Raw genomic sequence first — 20317 nt, 5'->3', positions numbered from 1 at the left:
AAAAAGAGCATCTTAGGTAATTTAATTCTCTAGGTAACACTGAGATCAGTGGCACAAGGGTCAGGGAAGGTAATACTTAGTAAATAGGTAAGTTTAAGGGACCTGCCTGGTGGAGCTCCCCCTCAATGCTTTCAGAGAAATTGCTACTATTGACTTATTGATGAAATGCTTTGTCTCCCAAAATATGTTTTTTTAAACTTTACATTTATTTAAAATTTATTGCTTGTACAAATTCACTTTGAGTATTTAATGCTGATTTTTAAAAATTATATTTACTGATTCTCTGATTTGTTTAAATATTCAAATCTATTTGTGAACATTTTTAGGTAGATAATATTTTATTAGAATGATTAGTTTTGGTGAGGCCTATAATAGAGGTTCTATTTATATTTTAAATTATCTGTTGTGATAATGTGTTTTCTTTTATTATAAATGTAAAGTCATGGCTGACTACTTTCTGATGTGTATCTGCAAATTTAATGTGAAGGGTGCATGATTGGCAGTTCATCAAGATTCCTTAATTCTTTGTATTCTTTATTTCTGGACACTGTTACCAAAGGAGAGCCTTTTTTCTCCTGCTTTTATTTTGAGCTATAAGCTGTTTCTGTACTTCTGTAGTTTCCTTAGCAACCCTGTAAGACTTGAAGATTTTCCCTATGAATTGTATTTCTTCATGACATTATAAGTAAGAAAGTAGCAGAGAATAAGAGGATTGTTGCTTGGAGAGGCTAGGGCCAGACCTGTCCTGGCCCCTGCTTGTCCCAGCATCCAGCACAGTGAGTGGTGACACAAGCTAGGTGCTATATCAGTATTAATCGAATGGGCCATACTTTTGGAATGAATGGAATTAAGTCTAAAGGACATAACATGGAAAAGATGGAGTTTTAATAATAGAACAAAATTGTGAATATCCTTCAAAGAAGAATTTCAATCTACAGAAGCTTATTTATATCAAGGCCAATGTTTTATATTATACACAGAAATACATAGCCAGGTGCTAAAATATTGACCAGTTCTTTACCATTCTAATCATAGTCATAAACGGAGTATATTGAATTGTGCAGTATGGATGTCAACAAAAATAATTTGTGAGGTCCTAAACATAATGGGGTTTTCAGTGAAATAAAAATTGGATGCCAGAATGTCCGGTTGTGAGCTGATTCTTATCACTGCCACCTCTGAACAGTTAGCACCAGCCCAGTAACCATCATAGGATACTTCTGTAGAGTCAGAGTGAGGAACTTCTGGAAAGGGCTAGATGCTCATTTCAGGCCATGCAGGCCATGTGTGCTCTCTGCTGCATTTTTGTTGTTGTTGTTGTTGATTTTATGTTTAACAACCCTTTACAAATTAGCTCAGGGGTCTGTACAGTAATGGACTTGAGAGTTATGCAAATAATTAGAGATAAAGAGTGAGAGATCCTAATATTCTCGACTTCAAAAAGCAGTTCCTGAATTTTGTCTATCATTTTTAAACCCCTAAAGTTGAGGTTAAGTTTATATCCTTGAAGATTTTAAACTACTAGGGCTGTTATACTCACTTAGCTATAGATCTATATTCTAATTTGGTCATCCAATAAGCTTTTAAAAATCTGTCAATGTACGTTTTGTATTTTTCTTATAATATATATTTTGGTGATTAATATATGGTTAACTATTCTAGACAAAGAGTTAGAAAATAACTCAAAGCATTAGGACAAAAGGGTTTTAAGGCCATTATTTTGTGTCATGGTTACCCAGTAAAATTTTTACTAGTCCATTTTGCCTGAGAAGAATCTCCAAGAAATATAATTTAGGTGGTTTAAAGCTATGGATCTCAAAGTATGGTTACCAGCTCAAGCGCATGGACACCAGGAGGGAATTTGTTTGAAATGCAGATTCTCAGATTCTATCTCAGACCTGTTCACACAGAAACTCAGGGCTATGTCTCAGCAATCTGTGTGCAGCAAACACTCCAGAAGATTCTGATGCTTTAATAATTTAACTATTGCAAAACCACTGTGGCAACAGGGAGGGTGAGGGTAAAATCTTTTTGACCAAAATAATCTTGGCAAAATCATGTGCAGAACAAAATTTCCTTGTTAGCTAACTGCAAAAGCAAGCCTTAGTTATTTTTGATGTTGTCAGTGACATACATAGGAATATGTACTACTAAAATGTGAAATCATTTCAATTCTTCATTATCAGGGTTTCATTATTTCATTGCCATCTAATAAGCTTGAGAACTTCATTTGAACTTGACTAGTTATATTCTTACCAGGCATGTTCGTTTAATTATAAAATGAAGAGTAATTATTTAGTTTACATGATTTCTAGACAATGTAGTGTTTACATATTACACACTATACATGTGAATTGAACTTTCGAATTTTAAAAAGGAAGCTACACATAATAAAAATATTTTAGTCTGAATGAAATGTATGTCCATGTGTACATTGGCCACAACTTTCTGTGAAAGTAAATAACTAACATTGGTTTGAAAGACACCAAGGTCTTTTATTATTTGCTTTGTCTTCATTTAGTACACATGTATTTTTAAAAGACAGTTGTGTATGAAAAATGCAGAGGAGATATTTTTTCTAGGCAATATGAACTCCTTTTTAAAAATTAATAATTAATTAATTAATCAATCAATCATTTTTCAATACTAGTGATTAAACCCAGTATGCTCTACCACTGAGCTACATTCCAAGCTCTTTTTTTTTTTTTTTTTTTTTGCTTTTATTTTTCATTTTGAGACAGGGTCTCATTAAATTTCTCAATTTCAAACTTGAAATCCTCCATCCTCAGTCTCCTATGTCCCTGGGATTATAGGCCAGCACCATGATGCCATACTGTATGAACTCCTTTGTATTGTTCTGTTTGCAATTGTTTTTGATTGATGATGTGTCTGTGTGCATGTGTTGTGATTGGAATCAAACCCCAGGGCCTTATATATGCTAGGCAATCACTAACAATGAGTTTCACCCAACCCCTGTATATGAATGATAACATAACTTTTTGGCACAAACTGATAAAAGTAGTGTTGATACCAAAAAAGTAAGATATTGTCAGTAAGTTCAGAGAAAAATGGTAGTATCCCAATGGAATGACCTTCTTAGTTATTTAGGTGCATCATAAAATAGGTGTGCCTTTTGTGATTTGACTCAGCCACAACATTGAGAAAAAGTACAGCTAGTATTAGCGTGCCCTTCAGATGAGTTTAAAATGGTACTGAGTGAATCTGGGATGTGCATGCATGACTCTTATGACTGGACACAAGTATCTTAAAGTGAGAACTGTTAAATGTCTAAACTACTGGGTCACAAACAATAAAGCTATTTACACTGACACCTTTTACCAGTATGTGATAACAGTTTTATCCTTTCCAAACACCAGTAGTGTCAATTTCACATTGAATGAATGTGAAATATACAGGGAGATTTTGTGCAAGGGGGATTAACTTCAGCTTGTTCCCTCATCCTTACTTTTTATTGAATCAGAAAAGCAAATACAAAGATAGGTGCAATTGGAAGGAGAGGAACACAAATACTTCTAGATGATACTGTCTTAAAAAACAAAAAGTCAGAAAAAGCAAACAGAGATGATGTGTGTTAACTCTAGTATCAAGAGGAAGTTGGCAGTAGGTATTTCCACCTATGTTAAGCAAACCAGAAATAGACTACATATGTACATGTGTGTTGACTTATGTATTTCAATGCAGTAATGAAAATATATCTAGAATCACTTTTTGATGTTTTCCATTGTAGGATCTGAGATGGTTAATTTTGATGGAAAAAGTTTCTTATTGTACACAATTAATCAGAAATCCATCAGTTCAATGAAGGAGATCATTACTTTGAAATTTAAAACCAGGCAGAGTGATGGGATTCTACTCCACAGAGAAGGACAAAATGGCAAACATATCACCCTGGAATTAGTTAAAGGAAAACTCATCTTGTTCTTTAATTCAGGTAAAAGAACAAGGAATTGCTTTTAAAAATGTGATTACTTAGATGAAAATGCTTTTTATACTTATTTTTTTTCTTAAGCAGTTAATTTAAACTGAAACCAATCCATTTAAGAATGAAAGAAGGTCTTATAAATAATTCCTTGGAGTGATTGGTACAAACAAGAGCTGTCTAAGCAAGGGGAACGTGTTCATCCTACAGTTGTGGCATCTTAGGGGCTAAGTGTCTGTCTTAACCATGTATTTATGTAAACAGTATTATAGTTTGATAATTGTATAGAGCCATCATCAGCTGTCCAATAAATAACCTGATAATATCATAAAGATGAATGGATCATTGTAAAATTTTGAGGTAGTTGCATTACTTTTCTTCTTTCCTAAGAAGAAAATATTTTTACATTAAGTGAAAATGTCGTCAGAAACATTGAATGAATGTGAAATATATAGGGAGATTCCCTGATCCTTACTTTTTATTGAATCAGAAAAGCAAATACAAAGAACAACAAATAAGATAGAAGAAATTGTTCAAAGGTCAAAACTAGATTGTGTTTAGGATTAACATTAAACTATCTAAGTAGCTTTTTGGATAGGAGGATATAAGGTAAGAGTAATTGCTGTGACAAATCTCCCAGTAGAAACCACAGTTTTGAATGGGTGTAATAATACTACATTGACTTTTACTCTCTTCTCAGGTGGTGCTAACCTGCCCTCCCTAGATGCCCAGGTGACCCTCACCTTGGGCAGTCTGCTGGATGACCAACACTGGCATTCTGTCCTCATTGAGGTCCTCAACACACACATCAATTTCACAGTGGACAAACATACTCACCGTTTCCAGGCAGAGGGAGAGGCCAGCCTTTTAGATCTTGGTTATAAGGTGTGGACATTATAGATTTTGCACTTAAATGAAATATAACCCTTTAGAGAAAGAACTGCTACATTGAAAAAATACATACTCTTTCCTAGGAATTAGAATCTGGTGAATTATTTCCTATGGATTATTATCACACTGTAGGTTGAACACTGCTTATCAACAAGGTACATTCTGAGAAATGCATCATTAGGTGATTTAATTGTAGTGTGAACATTTTAGACTGTACTTACACAACTTATATGACTATGGCATCACCAGGCAACATATTGTTATGGGATACTCACAGATGTGAGGGCCATCATTGAACGTAATTGTAATTTGGCGCATGATGGCACAAATATATACTATTGAGACATTTTATCCTTATGAATGTTAGTCCTCAGATGAGAATAAGCACTCATGCCAGGAAGTTAGGATGCTTTTGGATGAAAAGCTATAAATAAATACAAAAAAACAATATTTGAAGGCATTCTTTCAGATAAGTCTTCAGTATTATATCTGGTGTTTTTGAATATGAGCCCTGGAAATTTCTTTTGCTTATAGGATAGTAGTAAACAGAATTAGTGACCTGGGATAACCTGGAGAAACAATCAACAAGTATCCTGATGTATTAATGAGAGACAAATGCAGACAAATCAAAATAAATGTTTCTTAGTATTTCTGAAGCCTTAACAATGTTAGCAGTGTATTGCCCACATACATCTACTCCATACTGAAATGCAGCATTTGATTTGTTCTGATGATTCTGCTCAGCGCATGTATCAGATAGAACAAGGAAACCAGAAAATATTTACATTCGTTTGACCTCAGTGGTGGAGATCAATGGAAGATCCTGCTCTTGAATAAGATTATCAATGAATAGACTTTTCCAACCTAAAGTAATATAGAAAAGGCCAGTGCCCTAAAATCTTGACTACTATAAAGGTTGGCAAAGTCAAATGCCTTCATAGTAGGTGTCATGTCCACAGCCCCAATTGTACCAGGGCACAGTGGGGTATGTTGTGGGAAAACCAAAGAAAGTGCCCAGAGACAGCATGAAAGACGTGATTTATTGGGAAAGCCTCACAACAGATCAGTGCTACCTCCAAGAAGAGTTCAGTGTTGACAGGATTGCAGATAGCACTTTTGCCTTTCATGGTGCTTTGACAACTGGTCCCTCTGTTCCTCATGGCACTTTGTCCAGTGGTGGTGGCTGGACTATTAACACATATTCTTCTTTCCACAGTATGCTCAATCTGTGCTGATCCCTACTCAGAGAGGGGTTTTATATCTTAGACTGCAGAAGCAGGTGCATTCTTCAGCATTAGCTGATTAGTTAATATGTCTAACCAGCATCCTAAGGAGTAACTGTCTGGGTGTACATGTAAGAAAGTAGCTGTCTACAGTAGTACTTAGTAGCCCTACTTCCCATTTTGTGTAAGAGAAAGCCCAGTTCCTTTAAGATAATATATAACTGGACTTTCCAGCCTAGGCTTGCTCTCAGGGTTCCCTTAACTTGGCAAGGATTTTGGGAACAGAAAGGGGGCATTCAGTAACATGCAGTTTTACTGTTCCCCTTTTCTTTAGGGATGATACATTGGGATAAGCTGTTACACAGATCATCATGGAAATAAAGATACAATATTCTCATCTAAAAATGATGACAAGAATCATATGACTAGAGAATTGAGTCTCTCTATAATAAAGACAATGATAAATCTGCATTTTAAAATTTCATTTGTAATTAATATGACAATATGCAAAGCAAATTTGAAGACAATTGTATCTGTAGATCATTAATGTTTTGGGCAGATAATCAGAAAATAATTAAATAATATTATTTATATCATTTTATTCTTTCTAAGATCAGCTTTGGAGGGATTCCTGGACTTGGAAAATCATTGGTGTTCCCACATAAAAGCTTCAATGGGTGTTTTGAAAATCTCTTTTATAATGGAGTGGATATCATTGATTTGTCCAAGAAACACAAACCAGAGATACTCATCATGGTAAGAAAGTCCAAATATGTGCTTTAGTAGAGAAAAGAGGTGCAATTTGTTTTGTTAATTCCGTTTTAAAATATATTTCTTCTAAAGGTACAAATCATACATATTTTTTGTTTATTTTTGACATAATTTTTCTATATGTATGAAATGGATACATAATGTTACAAAATATTGAAGTGAGATTATGTAACAGTTTTTAATAAAATTTTTGTGGTAATAAGAATACTTAACATGAGATCCACTTTCTTAAGAAATTCTTAAGTGTGCAATAACATATTAACTATAGGCAGATCTCTAGAATTTATTTATCTTCCATAACTGAAATTTACATGAGTTATGTGGCAAATCCCCATTTTCCTCTGCTCTTATTCCCTGGTAACTACCATTCTATTCTCTGCTTCTCTGAGTTTGACTGTTTTATATAACCCATTTAAGTGGAATTATGCAGTATATGTCCTTCTGCAAATGGCTTATTTCTCTTAGCATAATGTTCTCCTGGTTCATATCTCTCTCTCTCTCTCTCTCTCTCTATATATATATATATATATATATATATATATATATATATATATATATATATATATATATATATTGCTGCATATGGCAGGATTTCCTTTTAAAAGTTGAATAATATTCCACTTTGTGTGTGTTTTCTATATCCACACATCCTCTGATGGATGTATTGTTTCTACATTTGGGCTATTGTGAACAATGGTATAGTACACATGGGAGTGAAAAATATTTTTGAGATCTTCATTTCAAATCTTTCAAATAAATACCCAGAAATGGGATTGCTGGATCATTTGGTAGTTGTAGTCTTCGCCTTTTGAGGACCTCCATTTGACTTTCCCTAGTGACTGCATCATTTTATATTCCCACCAACATACTTGTTGTTTTGCTGTTGAGTTTCTGGAGTTCCTTGTTTGTTTTGGAAGTTAATCATTTGTCAGATATATGGTTGGTAAACCTCTTTCTCCACAGGTTACCTTTTCACTCCTGATTGTTTCCTTTGTTCTACAGTACTGTTATTAATTTGAGGTACTCCCACTTGTCTGTTTTTGCTTATATTATTGTTTTTCTAGTGTCATAACCAAGAAATAATTGCCAAGGCCATGTCATAAAGCTTTCTCCTGTTTTGTCTTATGGCTTTGCAGTTCTTGGTCTTACATTTACTGTGCCTTTAATCTATTTTGAGTAGAGTTTTGCTTATGGTGCCCAACAGAGTCCAATATACAGTTTTCCCCACACCAATTATTGCAGAGATCATCCTTTCCCTGTGATATATTCTGGGCACTCTTGTGGAACATCGGTTGCCTGGTATATGTGTGGATTTATTTTTGTTTTTTATTCTGTTTCTTTTGTTGATATGTTTATCTTCATGCTCATACCATTATCTTTCAATTACTGAAACTTTATAATATATTTTGAAAACAAGATATATGATGTCTCCAGCTCTCTTCTTTTTTTCTCAAGATTGCTTTGGCTATATAGGATCTTCTATGGTTCTATATGAAATTTCGGGCTATTTTCTATTTCAGTAAAAAATGCCATAGGGATTTTGGTAATGAATGGATTGACTCTGTATATTACTTTGTATAGTATTGCCATTTTAACAGTACTATTGTACCATTCATGAACATGACATGTTTCTCTGTCTTATTTATTTTATCTTTGTTTTGGAGTTTTCTATATACTCCAAGTTTTCATGTTTTCTTACCTTCTTAGTTAAGTTTATCCTCAGTGTTTTATTCTTTGTGATGCTACTGTAAATGAGAGTGCTTTCTTAATTTCTCTGTTTGTCAGCTTTCTGTCACTGTGACAATATAATTGTGATTATCAATTTATAAGGAAGAAAGGTTTATTTGGCTCATAGTTTCATAGGTTTCATTCTATGGTCACTGGACCATAGAGAGAACCAGGCTTGTAACACATGAGCCTTGAGGGAGGATTAGGACTCCAGCTTCTTCTTTTTGCTCTCTTTGCTTCCTAGCTGCCATGAGGTGAATAGGCCTCCTTGGTCATATGCTTTCACTATGATATACTTTCTCACAATAGGCCCAAAGCAGCAGAGTCAAGCAACCCATAGACTGAAATCTCTGAAACTGTGAGCCAAAATAAATCTTCCCTTCTTATGAGTTGATTGGTATTCTGTCACACTTAGCCAGAAAGCTGACTAACACAGAAACACAACAGATTTTTTTTTGTGATGATATTTTTTATCCTACAACTTCATTACTTTTTCTCATTAATTATAGTTTTTTAAAATATTTTTATTATTGATGAGCTTTTCTTCCTTCCTTCCTTCCTTCCTTCCTTCCTTCCTTCCTTCCTTCCTTCCTTCCTTCCTTTCTTCCTTTCTTTCTTCCTTTTGTGCTAAGAATCCAGTGCCTCACACATGCTAGACAAGTGCTCTACCACTGAGCCACAACCTCAGCCCTAATTACAATTTTTTTAAAATATTTAGTATCTTTTCTAAGGTATCACCTGCAAAAAGTAATAACTTTACCTCTTCCTTTCCAATTCAGGTGCTTTTTGTTTCTTTATCTTGCCTAATTGCTGACTCTGGTTTTTATTAAGATGTTGACTATAAATGGTAGGGCATTCTTGCTTTATTCTTCAAGGAAAAACTTTTGTTTATTTATTTTTTTACCATTGAGCATATTAGCTGTAGGTTTTTCTACATATGACTTTTATTATGTTGAGGTTATATCCTTCTATTCTTAGTTGTTGGAACTTCTAGCATGAAATAGTGTTGAATTTTCTCAAATGCCTTCTGTGCATCAATTGAAATAATCAAGTGATATTTTAAACTCTTTGTTCTATTTATTTAGTCTATTACATTAATTGATTTTCATATATTGACCCACCCTTACATCCCAAGAATAAATCCCACTTAGTCATGATGTGTTATTCCTTTAATCAAATTGTTGAATTCAGTTCTCTTATATTTTGTTGTATATTTTTTTCTGTGTTCATCAGCAGTATTATTTTGTGGTTTTGCTTTGTAAATCATCTATAATTTTGGTTGTAGGGGTGTTGCTGGTCTCTGCATGAGTTTGGAAATGTTCTATGTTTTTAAAAGAGTTTGAGAAGAATTGGCTTCAATTATTTAAATATTTCTTTGGTGGAATATTTTAATCATCATTTCAGGATTCTTACTATTCTAGTTACAGATCTATTGAGATTGCCTCTTTCTTCATCACTTGTTATTTTTTTTTAAATATTTATTTTTTAGTTGTACACAATACCTTTATTTTTGTTTGTTTTTATGTGGTGCTGAGGATCGAACCCAGGGCCTCACGTGTGCTAGGTGAGTGCTCTACCGCTGAGCCACAACCCCAGCCCCTCATTACTTGTTATTAATAGGTTATACCTTTGTGGAAATTTATGCATTTCTTCTATGTTATCAAATTTGTTGGCATTTAATTGATCTTACAGTCTCTTAGTATCCTTTTAATTTGTGTGTTATCAGTTGTAATGCCTTTTCTTTCATATCTGGTCTTATTTATTTCAGTTTTCCCTTTTATCTTGTGTAACTAAAACTGTGTGAATTTTCTTAATTTTTTTTCAAAAATTCAACTCAATTTTATTAATTTTTCTGTTCTTTCCTTCATTGGTTTATCTTCTAACCTTTATAATTTCATTTCTTTGATGAGGTGGGTGGGCTTTGTTTCTTTGCCTAGTTCTTTGAGTTATAAAGTTTGGTTTTTGTTTTTTGTTTTCCTTCATTTTCAGAATGGGCATGAATTATTATATTCTATTCCATAAATTGTGGCATGGAGTGTTCTCATGTTCATTTGTCTCGTGGTATTTTCTAATTCCTTTTTCTTTCTTTTTTAAAAAAATTTGTAGTTATAGATAGACAGCATGCCTTTACTTTATTTGTTTATCTTTATGTGGTGCTGAGGATTGAACCCAGTGCCTCACACATGCTAGGCAAGTGCTCTGTCACTGAGCTACAGTCCCAGCCCTAATTCCTTTTTCAATGTATGCTTTGATGCACTGGATTATTCCAGAGACTGTTTATAGCCAGGAGTGGCACCACATGTTTTTAATTCTAATTCCTGAGGAGACTGAGGCAGGAGGATCAGAAGATCAAGGTCTGCTTGGGAAATTTAGCAAAATTTCCCAAAATAAAAATAAAATTGGGGGAAAAACAAAAGAAACAGTGGGGACGTAGCTTAGTGGTAAAGTGCATGCCTGCACGCCTTACATATATGGTGCCCTGGATTCAAACCCCAGTACCAAAACAAATAAACAAACAAATAGAAAAAGGCATAGTGTTTAATTTTTACACATTTGTGAATTTTCCAGTTTTCCTTCACCTGTTGAATTCCAGTTTATTCCATAGTGATCAGAAAAGAACTTTTAAATGAGTTTAGTCTTAAATTTGTTATGACTTGTTTTGTGACCTTGTATGTGATCCATCCTAGAGAAAGTTTCATATGTGTTTGAGAAGAATATGTATTCTGCTATTGAGTAGAATTCGCTGTGTATACAATTTGGTCTACATTGTTGTTCAAATATACTGTTTCTTTTTTGATTTTCTGTAGTGATGGTTCTATCCAGTTTTGGAAGTTGGGCATTGAAGTATCCTACTATATTGAATTGTTTCAGTTGTGTCAATGTTTGCTTTATATATTTAGGTTCTCTGATGTTAGTACATTTACTTTTATAATTATCGTGTCTTACTGGTGCATTGATACTTTTATTATTCTTTGATGCTATTAAAGTTTTGTCTCTTGTAATACTTTTTGACTCAAAATTTATTTTGGTTGATATATGTTTAGCCACCCATGCTGTATTTTGGTTATAATTTGCATGGAATATTTTGTTGCATTACTTAACTCAGACTATATCTGTTCTTATATGTAAACCTGAGTCTCTTATAGAAACACATAGTTGGATCTTGATTTTTCATCTGTTCAATCACTCTTGTGTCTTTTGGTTGAGGAATTCAATTTATTCATAGTAAAGCAATCATTAATGAGGAAGGTGAATATTTTTGCTTATAGCATTTCTAACACTAAATGGGTGTGGTATCTTTCCTTCTGAAGTCAAATTTATGTTACCTTTTCTAACACCAGTTCTCCAATTCTTGGACACCAACTGTGTGTCCTATAATTCAGAGCAATTCTGGTACCTGATACTCCAAATTATTGTCATACTCCATACTCTTAAGGAATCAGTCTCACAAGACTGTCCTTTCTTAAAATGACATTTGCAAGTACCAGGTCTCTGGGTTACCCATACTTTTGTCAGAGTTGCCTACAAAGTCATCACAGTTCCCCTGGTTCAGGTTCACTAATCTGCAAGAATAGCTCACAAAACTCTGGAAAACACTTTACTTGCTATCACTAGTTTATTTTAAAAGTTACTTACTAATAAGCAGCCAGATGAGGTACTTAGGATAAATTATGGAAGAGTTCTAAACTTAAGAACTTTTGACATCATAGTTTAGGACACACTACATTCCTGACATTCCTGACACATGGATACTTGTATGCTCTCCAAACCCTTTGTTTAGTGATTTTTATGGATTTTTAAACAATATTTATTTTTTAATTGAAGTTGGACACAATACCTTTATTTTATTTATTTACTTTTATGTGATGCTGAGGATCCAACCCAGGGCCTTGCATATGCTAGGCGAGCACTCTACTGCTGAGCCACAACCCCAGCTCCTTTATGGATGTTTTTTGACATTGATAGATAGAGTAAGCCAATAGCTCTTGGATTAATTCCAAACTTCATCTTTTCTTGCCTTCCTGGACTTCAAGTAATGCAGTGGAAATTTCCATGCCTCTAATGATTCCTTGTGTCTTCCTGGCAACTAGCTCCGATCTTGCAGGTACATAGGAGTAGCACTCAGTCACCAGACTTCTCTTGAGTGTACAGAAGGCACTTAGAGCTCTGGAGATTTCAAGGATTATAGGAGCTCTATGTATCAGGAACCATACCAAATGTTTAATTTTTATTGTATCACAGAAAGATATTACTAGCATTTTGTTAAAGGTTTGCTACCTATCTTATATGTCATTTGTCCTTGTTTTCCTTTTATACCGTCTTCCTTTATTTTTTAAATTTTTTTATGGTGAGATGCTTTGATTTCTTTTTCTTTTACATATCTTCATTGTGATTACAATTAGAATTAACTAAAATATTGTATAGTTATAACAGTCTACTTCAGCTAATCAACTTCAATTGCATATAAAAACTACATTATTAATTTCTCCATAGACTTTATATTATTAACATCAAAATTTACATCATTTTGCATTGTGTAATCATGAACATATTTTATATAATTGTTTTAAAAATTTTTGTCTTTAACTTTTATACTAGAATTGAAAAAGCAATTTCCACAGTACTGTTACAATGTTACATTATTCTGTACTTATTTATGTATTTACCTTTAGCAGCAAGTTTTATACTTCCACATGCATTGATGGTGCTTCTTAGCTTTGTTTTTTTTTTTTTTCACCTTGAAGAATTCTCTTTTTTAACATTTCTTGTAAGACTGATCTTGTAATAATAGACTTCTTCAGGTTTGTTTGGGTATGTCTCTTCAATTTTAAAGGACAGTTTTACCAAGTATTGTATTCTTGGTTGGCAGGTTTTACCTTTCTGCATTTTGAAATATTCCACTGCCTTTCAAAGTTTCTTCTGAAAAATCCAGTGACTGTCTTGGAGAAGTTCTCTTCTATGTGTCATGTCCCTTTTCATTGGCTGATCTCACAGTTCTCTTTGTGTCTGACTTTTCACAATTTGATTGTAATGTCTTTCACTGTGGAATTCTTTTGTTCCTCTTATTTGGATTTCCTAAATGTAGATAATCCTTTTTTTTTCAAATTTCAGAACTTTTTTTTCCATTTTTTTTGAGTAAGTTTTTGTCTTTGTCTTTTCTTTCTTGGACATTCATAATTGTATATATTGGTTTATTCAATGGTGTCCTATAAGCCCCAAGATTTTTCTTTATTCTTTTTCACTTTTTTTTTCCTATTATGCTATTGACTGGCTTATATCAAATGACCTGTCTTCAAATCGAGTGATTCTTCTGCTTGATCTAGTATGTTGTTTTGATGTAGATTGAATTTTTCTATTAAATTTTTTCATTTCAGTTACTGTTTTCTTTCAGGTCAAGAGTTCTTTTGGCTCATATGAATCTTTGCTAAAATTTCATTTTGTTCATGCATTTGTCTCCCAAGTTCATTTTGAACACTGCCAGGAAATTCATATGTTACGTGTCAGTAAAATTGGGGTCTTGAAGTTTATCTTGTTCCTTTTGGACAGGCATGTTTTCCTAATTGTTCATTTTCCTTGTCTCTTAGTGTCAGTACCTGCACATTAGAACAAACAACCATCTTTTCCAGTCTTCATGAACAAGATTTGTATACAACAAGACCCTCAGTAGAAAGCCCTGCCAGGGACCTTTCAAACTCTGTATATATGTCTTTGCTGGATTTATTTGCATAAACTGCAAGTTAGGAGATTTGCCTGTTTCTTTTTTCTTTTCATCTTTCTTTCTTTACTTCACAATCTTTTGCTGCTTCTATTTTCTTTCTGTGGTATCACTAGTTTTCTGATGCAGCAGCACACCAGGACTCCTTTGAGTTCTCGGAGGCACACAGACATCTAGATTATACCAGGTCTCATGTATTCTCTGAAAATGGTAAGACTGAAGCCAGTTCTGAATATTTGGCATGTGTTTCTTTCTCCTCTCTTCTTCCCAGAGATGAGACAGGCTCTGGGATTCTCAATGATTATTTTGTGCTAACCAGGAGAAGGGCTCTGGCAGATGACTGCATAGTAGTCCAACCTTTGCCTTTATTCTCAGTGGCCCGCATGCATCTAGAATATGCTGGGTCCTGTCAGTGCTCTTAGACAGGTGAGATAAAGTCAGTCCCTTATACAGCCTCTGAAAATTTTGGAACATTGCATACTTGATCCAGCTCTTTCCTTCCAAAGAGAAGCTAAGATTTTGTGATTTCTTTACCCACTTTATCATACAATGAAAACAGGTTATGATAATTACTTACATGATAGTCTTATCTGCCACCTTTTCCCCCAATGGCTAACAGGTATCTAAAATGTGCCTGGTCCAATCAGGGCTCCAGGAAAAACAAAGATATAAGCCAGTCTCTCTGGCAGCCCCTGAAAAAGTTGGAAACCTATACATACAGTCCAATCCTTTTTCTCTTCAGGAACTGGAATTTGGTAGTTTTTAACCTTCTTCTTTTTCTGCTTTACTGAAGTTGAGAGGCTGTAGCAGGTGCTTGCTTGCTCGTCCAAGCTGCCACCTTTGTTCTCAATGTCTCCTAGATTTCTACATGCCAGCTTCTAACTTGCTTCAAGATAGGCGAGAAGGAACCAGTCTGTTGGGCAGAAGCCTATCTCTGGAAAATTTAGAATGTTGGACACAAAATCCATCTCTTTCCCTCCCCATGAAGAACCTGGGATTTGGGGATTTCTGCAGTGCACTCTGTGCTGAGCCCTGGGGAGGTAACATAAGGAGTACTTGTTTGATAGATATCTTCTGTACTGCTCTTTTGTTCTCATCCAGGGTCCCTTCTTTTCAGGGTTCAGATTCAGGTAAGAAGTAAACCAGTCCCTTGGGCAACCCTCAGGAAAGTCAGAAAATTGGATTTGGATATACAGATCAGACCCTTCCTTCCTCCCTGGGAAGAAACTAAGTGCAGTAGGTTCTTAGCGCTCTTCTGGCGCTCGCTGGCCCTGGGAAAGGGATTATGTTGTGAGGGTTTTATGGATTTTGCTACCAGCTTCAATGTGGTTAGTTTCATGCTTCTCTCCTGAGAAATCTGGTTTTTGATTTTTCACAAGGGGAGTTTATCTCTGTGTCTTTGCATCTTTGTGTCTTGGGGAGGCAGGAAGGAAAGGCCAGAACTTCCCATACCATTTCTCTGAGTCACCTCCCAGTTTTTCTTTCTGCTTAACTTTTTTTGCTTTCCTTCTGCCTTCTCCCTGCAGATCTGCATTTCCTCCCAACACTGTCATATTACTGGGCTAGTTTACCTGCCTTATTGCATCCAGCACGATCAAATCCCAGGTAGATCTGTCACAGGCTCATATTCACACACATGTTTATTAATACTTACTAATCTGAATTTGGCAGTATTTACAAATATGTTTCTCTGCATCTTTTGACCCAGTAACACATTTTGGGAAATTTTCTTGAGTTACAAGATATAGTTCCATTTTATAATGGTTATGAAACTGCTTCATTATTTTCTTCTTTTTCCTATTGAGGGTAGTTATCTTATTTCTACTTTTTCCCACTACAAATATTTTCGCATGTTTTCAGATATTGAGGCTTTTATTTTGATGGGATAAAGTTTCTAGAGTAGATTTTCATAGCCAAAAGATTTCTCATAGTTTTAAGTTTGAATAAATGTCACATTGCTTTCCTTATACTGTAAGAACATAATTTACCCACAGAATGTGACAATGCTTACCAACATCATGTCCCAGCCAGTCATGTGTGTTAAGCACCATTTAGACTTTGCCAGCTCAGTGGAGTGAAGGAATGTCTCTTTCCTAGTTCATGCTTATCTGACTATTGGCAAATTAATCTTTGGGCATATTTATTGTGCATTTGGATTATCTTTTCTGATCATTGTTCATTTTCATTTTTTAAGTTTTATTTAATATTTTCTTCTCAGAGGATTATATTTGATAGATAACCTTACTTTTCAGATTTATCAATTTTCCATTTAATATTTTAGGATACACTGAGTATATTGTGTGTGTGTGTGTGTTTGTGTGTGTGTGTATTTATTTATTTATGGTCAATATACCTTGTATTTCTTCATAGCATTGGAGTGTTCCATCTTTGGTATGCTTCTAAAATGACAGAATCTATATAGTCTCATGGATTTTATTGCAAAATTTTAAATTAGATATCTTTATTTAAAGTCTTTGATTAACTGAAATGTATTCTTTATGTGATATAAGATATAAACACATTTTTATATTCTACCTCTGGATATCCATTTGTTCCTGTGCTGCTTGTTAATACAACTTTCTCTACAATGAGTTGAATCATAATCTTCAGAACATACTAACTGTGCCTATGTTCTCTTTTTGTGGCTTAATTATTCTGTCCATTAGTTTGTCTAATTGTCTATACCAGTGCCACATTGACTAAATTTGGTGATTTGGTAGTATGTTTTGGTATCTGGTAAGTTTTATATAACTGTTTTTCTTTGAATGATACATTTTGGAGAGGAAGGGCAATTTTGAGACATATATTCTTCCATGTGAAATTTGTAAAAATTTATGTAATTCCAGGGGGAAAACTCTTCTTTTTTTATTTTATTTGAATTAAATTTTTTATTCTGAAACACTCTGAATAAAAATAAATTTGGTCCTTAGAACAAGAGAGATAATCCAGAGATTAAAAGCCCCTCTAAAACATAAATACATGAAACAAAAGCATCTTATAAGACAGATCAGACCTCAGCTGGAGCAACTAAGTGGCAATGTGGCCTAAGGTCTGTGAATGCTTCTGAGAGGAGGCCAGCCTGTCTCTTGGGACATCTGACCTATCAACTTTTTCTCAAGATAAAAAGAAACACATGTCCTACGTGAGATGTAGAACCTGTGGTAGGAGTGACCCCATTATTAGCATATTTATAGAATCAGTACAAGAAAGGAACAGTTCTTAGAGTAGGTGATCCTCAATGCCATCTTCCCATTGGGTAAGGTTATCTGGACAACTCAGGGAAGGAAAGTTGACTCATCTGTTATCCCAGTTCAGCATAGGAATGGAGTGAATGTGGCTTGAAACTCTTTTACAGATGTGGAAGAAACAGGGAGGATGGAATTTTCCTAAGATTCAGACTGAGAAATAGGTTCAATTATAACAGTGCCTTGATTTGAAGGACCTATCTTGGAAATATCATGGATTTTTGATGGGATAGCCTAATTTTTAAAGTCTGAATGTGTTAGAAGATGTATCAGAAGCTTTAAATCTTGGAAAGTAAATTGTTAATGTATTGCAAGTGCCACCACCGCACCTTTCTAATATCCTCCTTTACTGTATTCACAGGGAAATATGTCCTTCTCGTGTTCACATCCTCAAACTGTCCCTGTGACTTTTCTGAGCTCAAGGAGTTATTTGGCTCTGCCTCACCCCACTGGAGAGAACTCAGTAGCTGTCACTTTCCAATTTCGAACGTGGAACCGAGCGGGGCTGTTGCTGAAAAGTCAGTTTCTACACTGGTCAGGGGCTCTTGTCCTTGTTCTTAGTGATGGAAAACTCAAGCTGAGCCTCTGCCCACCTGGCCAGCCAGTGAGAGCCGTCATAGCAGGTGAGACATCACAGTGCCTTTGTATAGCCATCAACATCCTTACCCATAAGCCTGAGAGTAGTCATTTTTGAATGAATAAAAAAATTGAAACAATGAGACATTCATAATCCCAGTAGAACTAACTACAGATTCTATTTTCCTTTTTAAATGGGAAACTCTACATTGCTCATGGGTGAGTCAATGTGACATAAGTCTGTTTACATGAAAGTATAGTTGTCACAGAGTTTAAAATGTGACTTTTATTATCTTAATTTGAGGGTTGGCAATCAGAGGTAAACTTGAAACACTAGAAAACATTAGCCTGATCCTAGATAGTCTTGAGAAAATGGTTGGATCTCTTTTAACGTCTTTCAAACCCACACACTCTCTGATTATCAAAATACAGACAGTCTGGGACTTAGAATAGTTTGACATAGTATTTTTCAACTTTATAATGGTGCAAAACCCATATTCATTTCATAGAAATCATGCTTTGAACTTATAATTTTGACCTCCCTTGCCATTCAGGTATATGGCAGATGCTTTCTCAGTGCTGGCAGCAGCAGCCAGCCATGTTACCTAGGGAGTCTTGTTATCACAGAGGCCAACAACCAACACTGTGCAGTGTTCTGTGAGGTCAGTGGGTTTTTTCGATATAGGCATTTGATAAATTAAATGAGATATTCAAAACTTTATTATAAAAATGGGTTTTATCTTATTTTTTTCAAGTATAAGCTAAAGTATGTTCTTAGCATGCTTAACATAGGCCAGTGTAAGTTTTATGATGTTTTGTAGGTTAATTAGGTTTGTTAAAAGAATTTTTGGCTTAAGATGGGTTTATTGGGAGGTAATTCCATAGTAATTTGAGGAGTGTCTATAATTTAAGTTATATTTTTTTCCCCTTCTGTCAGAGCAGCTACCTTGGGTAGAGGCTACATGTTTTAGAGTAAACATCCTATAACTTGTAGAGAATATCATCTTTGAACATTAGGGACCATTTTGCATATGAAAATTAATGATGGTTTAAACTCAGATGGAGCTGAGAGTATGTCACTCCATGAATGTTGAATATGGAAGGGATATTTTGCTTAGGGTCTGAAAAGCTGGGAGTGAAAATAAAATTTTTCTTTCTTTTTATAAACCAAAAATTATTGACCACCAGCATACTAAATTTCCTTGTGAGCTGAACTGAGCATTAATTCAGTTGGTGACCGGAATCCTAGTTTGTTTAGCATTACAATCTGTATGCAATAGTAGCTGGAACTGTTTATATTTTTTACATGGAGATATAGGTTACCCCCATATGTATATATGTAATACACACACACACACACACACACACACACACACACACTAATTGAACTTTGTTTTGTTTTTTTTTGTTAGACAGCACTATTATAGAACCCTTTTTCTTTTTTTTTCTTTTTTTTGTGTGTGAGGGGGTGTCAGAGACTATGAACCCAGGGCCTTGCACATGCCATACCACAATTTTTAAGTTAAAATTGTTACATGGAAAGACCATAAGAGTCCCCCCCATCTTATTTTGTTTTCCTAGTTCTAGGATTACGGAATTTATTTCAGAATTCTGTTTCAGAGTTAACTTCATCAAATATGTTTTAGCATCTTAGCAAAATCCTCTATCTTCTTGTTTACAGATGTTCTCACTTTCTAGAGCAGAATCTATGACTTTTGGGGTCATGTTAGAAACATGACCTACATAAGAGAATTATGAGTCCCCAAATCAAGTCACTAGTGGGAGATCAAGCAGAAGGAAAAAGCTGGTTTCTAGAGCATTTGCAGAAGTTGGATTTATGTGCTCATTTGGGCAAGGAATACTAAAATATGATAATTATATGTAAGACTGAACTTCAGCAGGAAGAAAGAACACATTTTATTTGAAGATTACATCTCCACTGGGCTACAAAATGACTTCTGATTCCTGCAGGTTGATTTTTATCCTTAAAAAGCTATGACTAGTCTGTACCTTTATAATTTATTAGATACATTAGTTAACTATGTTGGGACCTCCCTCAGGTGATAAGATTAGACTCAAGCAGGTTTAGTAGCATGCTAGAAATCAAGCATTCACTAATTTGTAACAACAACATTTAAGTGAATTAAACTAGCATCCTAGAAATCAAGCATTCACTAACTTGTTGTTTTTAAGTGAATTAAACTTTTTCTCTGGGATCTTCTTATTT

General features: G+C 34.6%; 1 protein-coding gene across 2 annotated transcripts in view; it reads left to right on the top strand.

Moving 5' to 3' along the window:
* The window catches only part of LOC101975743 (contactin-associated protein-like 3), a 203046-nt gene that overhangs the window by 90961 nt on the left and 91768 nt on the right, over positions 1–20317 (top strand). For both annotated transcript variants that reach the window (XM_078030403.1, XM_021719995.3), the window contains exons 5-8: positions 3749–3952; positions 4641–4825; positions 6667–6810; positions 17876–18137. In XM_078030403.1, the coding sequence (XP_077886529.1) occupies positions 3749–3952; positions 4641–4825; positions 6667–6810; positions 17876–18137 (795 nt within the window). The remainder of the gene's footprint in view (positions 1–3748; positions 3953–4640; positions 4826–6666; positions 6811–17875; positions 18138–20317) is intronic.

The sequence above is a fragment of the Ictidomys tridecemlineatus genome, chromosome 13 (assembly GCF_052094955.1).
Source record: "Ictidomys tridecemlineatus isolate mIctTri1 chromosome 13, mIctTri1.hap1, whole genome shotgun sequence".
Lineage (NCBI taxonomy): Eukaryota > Metazoa > Chordata > Mammalia > Rodentia > Sciuridae > Ictidomys > Ictidomys tridecemlineatus.
The sequence above is the reverse complement of the archived record's forward strand: the minus strand, read 5'-3'. Positions and strand labels throughout refer to the sequence as shown.